The following is an 11,952-nucleotide window of genomic DNA, read 5'->3' as shown; positions in this document are numbered from 1 at the left end:
GGGGGGTGCTGTAGCATGGGGACATGGGGAAACCCCAAGCTCTAAATAGGAAAGTTGTCCTTAAAGTCCAACAGTCATCCATGTTGTGTCTGGGTAGCTCTCAGGCAGGGCTAGAACTATCACCCATGCAGACCTTTTGTTCTACTGACCAGTTTGCATCTGACATCTTTACTGTATCAAGAGCTATGGTCCCAGAATGCAACCACCTACAGTGTTGTCCCTGCCTGTGGGTCCAATAGGCCTGCACTTTCTCACCACACTGTTGAATTTCCTGGGCCTTGCTCTGGGGCAATGTGGAATTCCAGCCTCACTATGCAAGTCAGCCATCATCCAAGACCAAGCCATTACACAGTGTACTTTGTCCCAGGAGGAAACAGTGGGCTACTTTGCAGACAGAACTTCAAAAAGTGTATTGGGACTTGAGCATACTCAATACACCTGTTTATGGCAGGATTGCTCACGTAGACTACTCTCTGAGTATCTCATCTCAAGGACCAAAGACCCTTACACTGTCCCTCATGCTCAGTAGCCCTTGTCCATCCCACCTGTTCTCAGTTCTAATACTTTCCCAAGCCATCTCTACTTCTTAACCCCAAGTCCTGCCTTTAGTTAACCCCAGCTGTGCTGATCTGACTTGTTCTGGGTGAGCACTCAGTGTTGAGGGTTAACATTGCTACAGATGTATTTAGCACATGCTCTTTCCTCCAAGCCATACCTAAGATGAAGGGATAGTGCTAGGTATCAGTGGACTAAGGATAAAAAGCTACAGAGTTGGGCCATTCAGAGTTAGATAACCATATATCCAGAATCAACTACCTCCTCTCTTGCCTGAGGTGGCCCTATATATCCTGGCCTGAAGCAGCAGAGTCAGGCAATGGCTCAGTGACAATTGGAGATGAGACCACCACAGGCACCTGCTGAGGCCATGGGTGAGCCCATGATGAGGGGCTTGAAGCTGAAGCCAAATTTCAGAGCAAGCTCCCTATTATCCCGTCTCCTTATCTAGTTGCCATGGGAACTGGCATCTGTAGAATTCCAAAAAGGAGGCTTTTGACAGACATTGCTTTCCCCCTGCTCAGAGATAGCCTGCTAAGCTGGCCTGAGAGAGAGACTGCAAGATGACCTAGTGTATGGCTCATACCCTGCCTTCCTCCCCAAGAGCTTATCTTCACCTGGTACGTACCAGCTTGTACCTTGTCTTCGTTCCCCAGAGCTTACCTTGAAGCCACTTATTAGATATGCAAAGTCAGTCACTCTGTAGTGGTCAGCCCTGTTTCTGGAACTAGCCACTCACATCTAGGTGTGAAGGCACTTTTGCCTAGAGGATAAAAGAAAGCAGACATACCCTTTGTGTATTAACAGAGAGAATGAAGATCAAACAGTGAAGTCACAGGCAGGTCTCGAATGTACAAAAGACCGGTATGACCCTGCTAAAGATAGGTGAGGTGAGGAAGGAGCAGGTTTCTGCTGAGAGTCTCTGTGAGGTAAGAACTCCCTGAAGTTGTTGTTGCTGGTGAGGGTCCCTTCTACAGACACAGACACAGCCCCTCTGGAGCACCTGCTGGTCACTGTGCCCTGGCCATTTCCATTTCCAGGCACTCTGCAATCAGGCATTCTCTAGTATCATCTCTCTCTCTCTCTCTCTCTCTCTCTCTCTCTCTCTCTCTCTCTCTCTCTCTCACACACACACACACACACACACACACCAAGGTCCTTTAGGTCATGGGAGTGAAGGGGAGACACCAACAGCTGGTGAAGGGCAAAGAGAGCCAATTAGCACCCACAAAGCATCAAGGGGCTGATTCCCAACCATGGCCACAGAACAACACCTGCTTCTACCTGTCTATGTCCATCCTATTCTGGTGGTACTGACACCACAGTTGTATACTGTTTAAAGGTATACAGCCTAAGGTTGTAGGGGAGGAATTCAGGCAAGGTTTCAATATAGGTAGAGCCAAAGCATGTTGGTCACTAAGAGCTATACTTCTTACAGTCACTGCCCATCCTAGTAATAATTTGCACTACTTTGCTTTTTTTTTTAAATAGAGTTTATTACATTTTATAGCTTATAGTATCTCATCCAGAGAAGTTGTTTACTAGCTTGCTCCTCATGGCTTGCTCAACCTAATCTCGTATACCATCCAGCACCTCCTGCCCAGGAGTGGCACCATTCACAGTGGGCTGGACCCACCCACACAAACCATTAATCAAGAAAATGTTCCTTAGGCTTGCCCACAGGCCAATCTGGTAGGAGTGTTTCTCAATTGAGCATCTCTCTTCCCAAATGGTTCTAGCTGTGTCAAGTTGATTAAATACTAGCCAGTACACTGCCTCAGGCAGAGCCTGCCTAACACATCAGCCCAGGCCTGCAGGGGAGAACCTGATTTTCCATTCTGAGCCCCTGTTTACACATGTAACTGCAATAGTCAGCTTTCTGTGATTGTAATGAGACACTTGAGATAGTCAACTAAGGAGGAAGAAAGGTCTGTTTCACAGTTTCAGAAGGGTTGGTGTAAGGTTGTTTTGTCTGCTGCTATGGGCCTGTGGCAGCACAGTACATCACAGTAGGGGCACATGGCAGAGGGGGCTACTCACTTCAAAGACATTGGGAAATAAAAAGGAGACGGAATCTGAGTCCTAATGGCACTTTCAATGATGTTTTTGTGATTGCCCCAGCTTCCTCCCACTAGGGTCACCTCACAAAGATTCCACCATCTCCCAACATCAGAGAAACACAAAGCTTCCGCAAAGCCTTTGAGGAACACTCTGTATCTCCTCCGAGATCCATCCCCAATATTAACATGGGCAAAATCAACTTTCTATTTTGCTCAGTGTGTTTATCTCTAATTGCTAGCATTCTGTCTAAGCTCTGCCCCACAGTTACCTGGCAACGGCCAGGTAGGCCTGACTCACTATAAAAGGGGCTGCTTGCCCCCTCCTCCTCGCTCTCCTCCTCGCTCTCCTCCTCGCTCCCCTCCTCGCTCCCCTCCTCGCTCCCCTCCTCGCTCCCCTCCTCGCTCCCCTCCTCGCTCCCCTCCTCGCTCTCCTCCTCGCTCTCTTCCTCGCTCTCCTCCTCGCTCTCTTGCTCCTCTCTTGCTCTTGCTCATCCCTTCCTGTTCCTGCCCTCTCCACATTCCCTTCCCCCCTCTCTCTCCATGTGCTCATGGCCAGACTCTACTTCTCTATTCTCTCTCTCTCTCACTACCTTTCTCTGTCTCTACTACCCTCTTAACTCCCCATCCCCATGCTCTTAATAAATTCTATTCTTTACTATAGCATCATGTGATGGGATGCCTCAGCATGGGCCCCTTTCCCCCATACCCGACTACACCTCTATAGAACACATCCCCCTCTCTTTATCTTTTTATAAACACATCACTAAGCACTTCCTGTCCCAATGGATGATGGCAGACACCCATTTAGCTACAAAGGAGGAGAGCAGTGTTGGACTTGAACCTGACTTTGCAATGCTTGCTATCATCCACCAAGATCTCTGACCTCTACCCTAAGGTCCCTCCAACCAGCTTCCTGTCATCTTGCTGCCTCTGTCTGCAGTTCTCTCCAATGTCATTTTCCTCATCATCATCACTGTCCACTTGCATGTGATCATCTGCATCCACAGAGCCACTCCCATTCACATCACTGACTATACTCATGTCACCTCCCTTGCTCTTAGCCAAATCGTAATCCAAAACACATCATCTTCCCTCATTCCCCCTTCAGCTTCTACATCTTACCCCCAGTAGATGGCCCTTCACATCTTATGTATCTCAACCTGAATAAAAAAATGGAATTAAAAATACAAGTCAGGACTCTAATACACCCAGGATCAGAAGATCAGAGGTGGGGAAGACACATCTGTCCCAACTCTGGGAGTAACTGGGACCAGCAGGACCCAGGTACACAGGAACTCTGCCAGCCCAGTAGCATGGGTTGCTTGGGGTCTGTCTGGGCTGAGCAGATCTTGGGTGAAATTTTTGCAGCCAGTCCCACTATACCCAGAGGAAGCTCCACTCTGAGGCACTCTAACCAGCCTAGGATCACAGGATCCCGGAATCACAGGATCTCAGAGAAAGCTTGACTCTGAGGAGTTCTGACACAACTAGGATCACAGGAAGGACAGGGCCTAGTCAGATTTAGCAAGGGCAGGTAGCACTAGAGATAACCAGATGGCAGGAAGCTAGTGTAAGAACATAGGCAACAGAAATCAAGGTTACCTGGCATTATCAGAACCCAATTCTCCCACCATAGCAAGACCTGGACACACCATCACACCAGAAAAGTAAGATTCAGATCTAAAATCACTTATCATGATGATGATACAGGACTTTAAGAAGAACATAAATAACTCCCTTAAAGAAATACAGGAAAATACAGGTAAACAGCTAGAAGCCCTTAAAGAGGAAACACAAAAATCCTTTAAAGAACTACAGGAAAACACAATTAAACAGGTGAAGGAAATGAACAAACCATCCAGAATCTAAAAATGGAAATAGAAACAATAAAGATATCAGAAAGAGAGACAATCCTGGAGATACAAAACCTAGGAAAGAAATCAGGAGCCACAGATGCAAGCATCACCAACAGAATGCAAGAGATAGAAGAGAGAACCTCAGGGGCAGAAGACACCTTAGAAAACATTGACCATAACAGTCAAAGAAAATGCAAAAAGCAAAAAGCTCTTCACCCAAAACATCCAGGAAATCCAGGACACAATGAGAAGACCAAACCTAAAGATAATAGGTATAAAAGAGAGTGAAGACTCCCAAGGTAATGGGCCAGTAAATATCTTCAACAAAATTCTAGAAGAAAACTTCCCTAATCTAAAGAAAGAGATGCCCATGAATATGCAAGAAGCTTTCAGAACTCCAAATAGACTGGACTAGAAAAGAAATTCCTCCCATCACATAATAATCAATATACCAAATGCACTAAACAAAGAAAGAATTTTAAAAGCAGTAAGGGAAAAAGGTCAAGTAACATATAAAGGTAGGCCTATGAGAATTACACCAGACTTCTCACCAGAGACTATGAAAGCTAGAAGATCCTGGGCAGATGTCATACAGACCCTACAAGAACACAAATGCCAGCCCAGACTACTATACCCAGCAAAACTCTCAATTACTATAGATAGAGAAAACAAGATATTTCATGACAAAATGAAATTTACCCAATATCTTTCCACAAATCCAGCCCTACAAAGGATAATAGATGGAAAACACCAACATAAGGAGCAAAACTATAACCTAGAAAAAGCAAAAAAGTAATCTTTCAACAAACCTAATTCCACCTCTAAGAACAAAAATAACAGGAAATAACAATTAATATGAAAATTAATATTACCAACATATCCTAATTGATTGAAATCCAAAAAATATGAGGAATTAGAAATTTGTTGATTGTCATCCAATGATCTCTCTAATGTGGTAATTGGAGAAATAGGTTCAATATTGTACAATACATATATACTTTCTGCTTGTTTGTACATAACAGTGTCTTGCTGTGTGTACCACATAATAGTCTTGAAATCAGGCTTCTCCTATCTCAGCCTCACTATTAGTAGGATTGTTTATTTGATGTTTTTACACTATACTATGAACAGCTTACATATTTCAAATGTATTTATACAGCCAAAAGAAACATAGACAATTTACTTGGGAGGTGGCTTGTAAGAGAACAACAAAGTGAGACTGAATGCTTTGCTTGACATTTGTAACTCTTGTATCAAGTTTGAAGACGAGGACTTTATAAATTACTCTTTCTCTGAGATGAATGCTTTTCAAAATCATCACAGCCAATGAAACAGATTCTTACCCATACCTAATGTCTGTGCCACTCTCCAAGCAGAATCATAGTTCATTGAAACAGTTGGTGAATGACTTTATGGATAGACCATCTATGGATAGATACACACCATTTCTTAAATGAATGTAACCTGTTCTCAGTGGGCTGAGAATGAAGACAATCACTCAAGTCAAATAGCTTTGACCATAACAGGAAGTCTGTATCCAAAAGTCGTACCTACAATTCATTTCTTGGTGCAGCAGAACTGTCAACTCTCAGGTTAGCTATGATGGAGGTAAAATCCTTTGGTGATGTGAGGGTCATGGAAGTACAGCCTTATTAGAATGAAATCCAATGTCTAAAAATTGTTCTTATTTTGGACTTGTATCACAGTAAGAGCCAAGATTTTAAGCTCTACTAAAACCAAAACAAAGAAACAAAAAGACTTTATCTATTTATGTTCATTTAAAAAAATATTAGTAGTGATGTATTATTTTAAAATATTCAGTTAATATGTTTGGAGTTATTTAAAACTTGTATTGAGAAAAATGTATGTATTTTCAGTATTGCTGTAGACAAGCATCTACATAAGACTGTTTAATTGATTGTTGTTTTATATCAAACAACTTTTATAATACTCATGTTCATTGTTCCAATATTTTATAAATTTTAAAGAATATGACAAAATAAAAAAAGAAAGGTATTGCAGGTATAGAAGGGGGTTCCCTGGGAGGAGTTGGGGTACAAAAGTGAAACAAGAATGTGATGTAATTCTATTTACTTAAAATATGTTTTTAACTGTTAACAAATTCAGATAAGTTAAAAATCATGTATCTTTTCTCATAATGCTATAAAACTTAAATAAATAAAAAACTAAAAAATAAAAAAAAATTAAAAAAATACAAGTCAGACTGTATCACTCTGCTTTAAAATCCTTTAATAAGAGGCAGGCAGATTTCTGAGTTCAAGGATAGCCTGGTCTACAGAGTGAGTTCCAGGACAGCCAGGGCTATACAGAGAAACCCTGTCTCAAAAAAACAAAAACAAAAAAATTAAAAAAAATTAATATAAAAAATAAAATCCTTTAATAGTTATGGTTCAAAATAATTTTACCTTGCCTTTGAATTGTTTCCTCCTGAGACTAGTTGGGAATAGGCAGCTCCTCAGTAAGCAGTCAGTAAATGAACCCAGCACATACCCAGTGGATATTCCTCACTGCAGCTATGATGCCTCCTGAGGTAGAAGTAGGAACTTTGGTAGGAAGAGTCTGCCCTCAGGTCATGAAGGCTTGGTAGCATAAGCATACTCTGGTGACTATGGCTAATCTAATGGCAGTTCACTGAGTGGAGTCTCCATAGAGAGGGAGGAAGCAGAGATACTGATTTCTTAAAGATGAGTAAGCCTTTTGTTTTTGAAAAGAGAAATATAAAAGTTGACTAAGGACTAAGGGTTATGGAAAGACTCCCAGCGAAGCCAGAGTAAGGAAGGATTTTCTTTTTGAAAGGGCAGGGACACAAAGCTCCACCCCTAGCTGAGGAGCTTACTGATTATTGATAGCTACCAGGAGAATGAGAGTCCATTTTTGTTAAAGGTGTGACCCATGGTAGGTTGATCATATTTCAGGGTAGGACCAACACTAAGAATATCTACAAATTGGACTTGATGTGGTTTTGAAAAAAACAAAACACAAAATGTTTAGTAGGTAAGAAAAAGTAAATGTAAGAGGAGTTGGGAGGGGTGACTATAATTAAAATGCATATCATGAAAGTCTCAACTAATAAAAAATTTTGGAAAAAGTATAATGAGTGACAAAATGAAGGAAGGAAGAAAGGAAGCCTGCAAGCCAGGAGGTAAGGAAGCAAGGAGGCAAATAAGGAAGCAAGCAAGGAAGGAAGGAAGGAAAAAGGAAGTAAAGAAGAAAGCTAGGAAGGAAGGAAGGAATAAGGAAGGAAGGGAGAAGGAAGGACGCAAGGAAAGAAGGAAAGAAAAACAATAGGCTTTGTCTTTCCTCTCACGTGTGGAGTCTGTATTTTGAAAATTGGTACTAATAGAAGGGAATTGTTAGAGTAGAGCAGCAGTAGGGAAAAGGAAAGGGTCATGGGATGCATATGATCTAAGGACATATATATATATATATATATATACACATACATACATATGCAAATGCCACAACAAAGCTCACTAGCTCTGTATAATTAATATGACTTAATCAAAAAAGAAAATAGGAACTAGAATAAATGAATGAGCAGAATTCCCAGAAAGCCATCACCTAAGATCAGGAAGAGATCCTAAATAACAGAGCGGTTGCACTTGCCACTCACAGTTAACACCATGCGGTATCTGATGGGGATATATGTGGTATTAAATGTATGCCTACTAACTACTTTCTGTATAGATTTTTGTAAAATTATCAAATAAATTTAGGTTCTGTTACCAGGGTTATACTTCCCTTCACTAACAACAAAGGACATCTCTATTTCACTCAGTTCCCCAGAAGCCAAATGGAAACCCTGAGTGGGCTTTCATGTAGCCCATAATAACCCTAGAAATGTCTACAGAAGGCTCTGTTAGGTTTACAGCCATACCAACAATGGCATTCCACTGTGTGCCTGTCCTAGTAGGACACTGGGAAGCTTTTGATGACACTGGTAATGTCCTAGTGCCCTTTAAAAGTAAAGGGCCAAGGAAATGCATCTTGAGGTAAAATTCTACTTCTTTAACCATACTTGGAGCTAGTCTTCAGTAGCTCATCCATGACCTCTCTGGAGCCTGGACTCTCTGAGGGAGTCTGTGCTTGCTGTACATGGGGTAGTGTCTTCTTTTATGCATCCTTTTCTCATACAGCCTCACAGCAATCCATAAAACCATGGTATTGTTAAAAGCATGAAAGTAGCACATGTTTTTATATAATTCACACATGTTTACAAGTCCATACATCTTCAACATCTTTAGCATTTTCCTAGATGCAACCCAGCAGGTATGCAGAGTTGACATTATGAGACCTGTGGATAGGCAAGACTTGATGCTTCACTTTCTATGTGATTTTTACCTTGATTCAAAGTTAGCACATGCATGGACACATTTGAAATGGTCAGAAACTAGATCAGAGATAACAAACCTTATTCCCTAGAAATCCAATAGAGAGGTATGGCTATAGTATGTGTGCGAGTGTGTTGACAACACGATGTTTTTCTTTTAAATAAGAAGACTGTCTGGGATTGATCTCTCCCCAGTGGAAAGTCACACATTTACCAAAGCGTGGCAGCACAAACTGGACTAGACTATCTTTTTTATCACTCTCAATTTATTAGTTCTTCAAGAATTCCATACACTTCTATTCCATTTGATCCATTCATAGTTCTTTAACGTTCTAGCCAATTCACTTCCTGTCTTCGGACGACCTGTCCAGAACAGAGGAGCATCTCTGCATGAAACCCAGACAACAGGAAGGTCTTAAATATGACCAGCTGTCACTCACGTGAAGCAGATGCTCACATAGGAAAGAAGTAGCCTGAAGTCATTGTGGGACCAAAGCCATTGAAACCTAACTCCTTTCCTCCTGGGTGGCAGAATCTTCAGAACACCACCTCCTGAGCTATTGCAGCAGCAATGGCACAGTATTTCTTTGCAGCATGTCCTAGCACTACATACCTAACAGCGAGGCAATGAAGCAACCCTATAAAGCTCAGATCTGCCAACGCTTGAAGCCTAAGCATTTTGCTTTTTAATCAGGCTGCAATCCTCAGATCACAACACAAAGAGCATCCAAGCACATGGAGGTCCCTGTGAGTCCAATAGCACTCACAGCCAAGGAAGCAAAGAATGTGTCCCTCATAGGTGGAAACAGAGCACGTGCTACACTGTGTCATCACAGGACAAAAACGCTACCATGAGGAGAGTGGAGCATACCAATTACTAAGTCAATAGGAACACTGGCATTTAAAAGTACTTACAGTTCAGCAAGAAAAACAATTCACAGATCTAGCAATGTACAGGGTTAAAGAGGACCAGTGCTCTGCCATGTCAGGGACTTCACCCTCAGCCTGGCCTCTCAGAAACAGCCTTAAAGTGCAAATATACTAGACAAGTCACTCCAAACACTGTTATGCCATCTGAGTCTTCCATTCTACCAAGACTCACAGGCCACTGTGCAGGGGTGCTCAGTGAGTCAGAGCACATTCTGAAGATGCACAAACTGCTCTCTTCCCCTTCTCGTCTGCAAGTGGCTAGCCAGTGGTGTTTTTCAATGGCATTCCTGATCTCATCTCCACAGTTATTCCTAGTCCATCAGGACAGAGGTCTCAGACATGTCCTGGACATGTCTGTAAGTCACTGTGCCCTCTCCTACTTCTAGACCCTGAGATGGGTCTATGGGGGGCAGCAGCAAGGCTGGAGTGTTCCCAGCTGGCAAAGCAATGGAGTCTTCTCATGTGGAGCTACAGATACCAGCCCTCACTTTGCAAAGCTTCTCTTCTTTCTCAGTTCAGAAGAAGCAACAAGTTCTGTTGGCAGAAGCCATGCACCAAAGAAACCAAATGAGGAAGTTAGTTTGGGCTGAACCTTACTCATGCCACCTTAGATTTGGCCAGTAGTGGCAGTATAGATCTAGCATCCTCTCTGCCATGAGTGTGTGTGTGTATACACATGCATGTGTGTGTGCATATGTGCATGTGTATGCATGCATGTATGTGTTTGTGCATGTGTGTGCATGTGAACACACACACATGAGGAGACGCCTTACCTGCAGCCTTGGTGACATCTGCTGTTGTCATGTTTTGGATGTTGGCACTCACTTTGAAGGTCACTGCTGGTCCCAAAACTCTGGAAAAGATCATTTAGGAACAAGGTCATTTCTACATCTCCATGGGGAGCTGCCCATCTGTGAGATCCAGAACACTGACAGGTCAGGGCCCCCAGGTTGCCCCTTGCTATGCCTGGTAGTTTTTCTTTTGGATACTAGGGCTCTGTTTCCATTTCTAGTGATTCTATTGCTGACTTTACTTTCCACTAAAACACACACACACACACACACACACACACACACAAACACCATTGCACTGGAGATGGATTCTTAGCAAAAGAAAAGTACCCATATCCAACAATGGCAGACAGGAATTCCTGCAAGCATAAAGGAGAAATTGGTACAGGAAAGGGCCTTAGTCTTGAGCACAAGAGTCAAGAGCAGAGTGGGGAGAACTGTTTTCAAACTTCTTTCTGCAGGAGCCACTTGAAGACCCATCACATCATTAAGAACTACTTAATACAAAAGCTGCTGTCAAGGAGTTGCTAGGCAGGAATTATCAAAATGCCTGAAGCTCTATAAATGCCAAGTTGAACATGGTTTTAAAGAAATGTATCACTTTACAGTCGAAATCATCTGAGGATCCTGGTGATATAGGAATACTTAATAAGTACAAGACTGGTATGTAGGGTCTACTCTTGAAGGCAGGTGAACCCCATCTCCACAATGATCCAAAGACTCTTCATGGAGTGGACACCTTAAGTGACTTCTGAAGGCAAATTCCTGATGGACTAGCAATAGGAAAAGCAGCAGCGTGTGGTGGGAGATGGCAGCTGAGGAAATCCTGGTGTGGGCAGCTGCCTTACACCAAACTTCTGCACACCTGCCTCATACTCTTGTTAAAGGATAAAACTGCTCACGGGAATGAAACTACTACATACCTACAACCCTTTCCCCCCTCCTCCCTCTCGGCACAGACTTGGCTGCCATTTGCCTTCACCTAGAGTCGCACCAAGATGCTGGCTCTGAACCTTTCTTTAAGCCTCACATTTAGCTGTGGGCTCACAGTATGTTCATCTCGGCCTCTGGATTTTCAGACTCATCATCCCAGGGCTTCAGCACTGGAGCTGGAAGCTGCCTTGCTACAACAAGGCAGAAAATGTCAATTCCAGCAACCCAGCTCAGTAAGATATGTGCTGAGTAGTTATCTCTCTGAGGAGTGCTACCCCCCTGCCTCTTATGTTTATGGTAATAAACATCCAGAGCCCAAGTTCTGTTAAAATCCCTGAAAATGCTGGTATTATATTCTCATATGGTCATCTAGTCCAAGTCTGTCTCACTGTATGACCTAACCTAAGAAATATCTGTGTTCAGCTTTCCTGTCTGAGAATTTAGAGAACAGCCACTATGGTACTGATATGGGGACC

General features: G+C 42.7%; 1 protein-coding gene across 2 annotated transcripts in view; it reads right to left on the bottom strand.

Moving 5' to 3' along the window:
• Nucleotides 1-11,952, bottom strand: part of Ptprn2 (protein tyrosine phosphatase receptor type N2) — a 790,024-nt gene that overhangs the window by 381,206 nt on the left and 396,866 nt on the right. For both annotated transcript variants that reach the window (XM_031356691.1, XM_031356693.1), the window contains exon 11: nt 10,526-10,605. In XM_031356691.1, coding sequence (XP_031212551.1) covers nt 10,526-10,605 — 80 coding nt within the window. The remainder of the gene's footprint in view (nt 1-10,525; nt 10,606-11,952) is intronic.

Source organism: Mastomys coucha, unplaced genomic scaffold (assembly GCF_008632895.1).
Source record: "Mastomys coucha isolate ucsf_1 unplaced genomic scaffold, UCSF_Mcou_1 pScaffold6, whole genome shotgun sequence".
Lineage (NCBI taxonomy): Eukaryota > Metazoa > Chordata > Mammalia > Rodentia > Muridae > Mastomys > Mastomys coucha.
The sequence above is the reverse complement of the archived record's forward strand: the minus strand, read 5'-3'. Positions and strand labels throughout refer to the sequence as shown.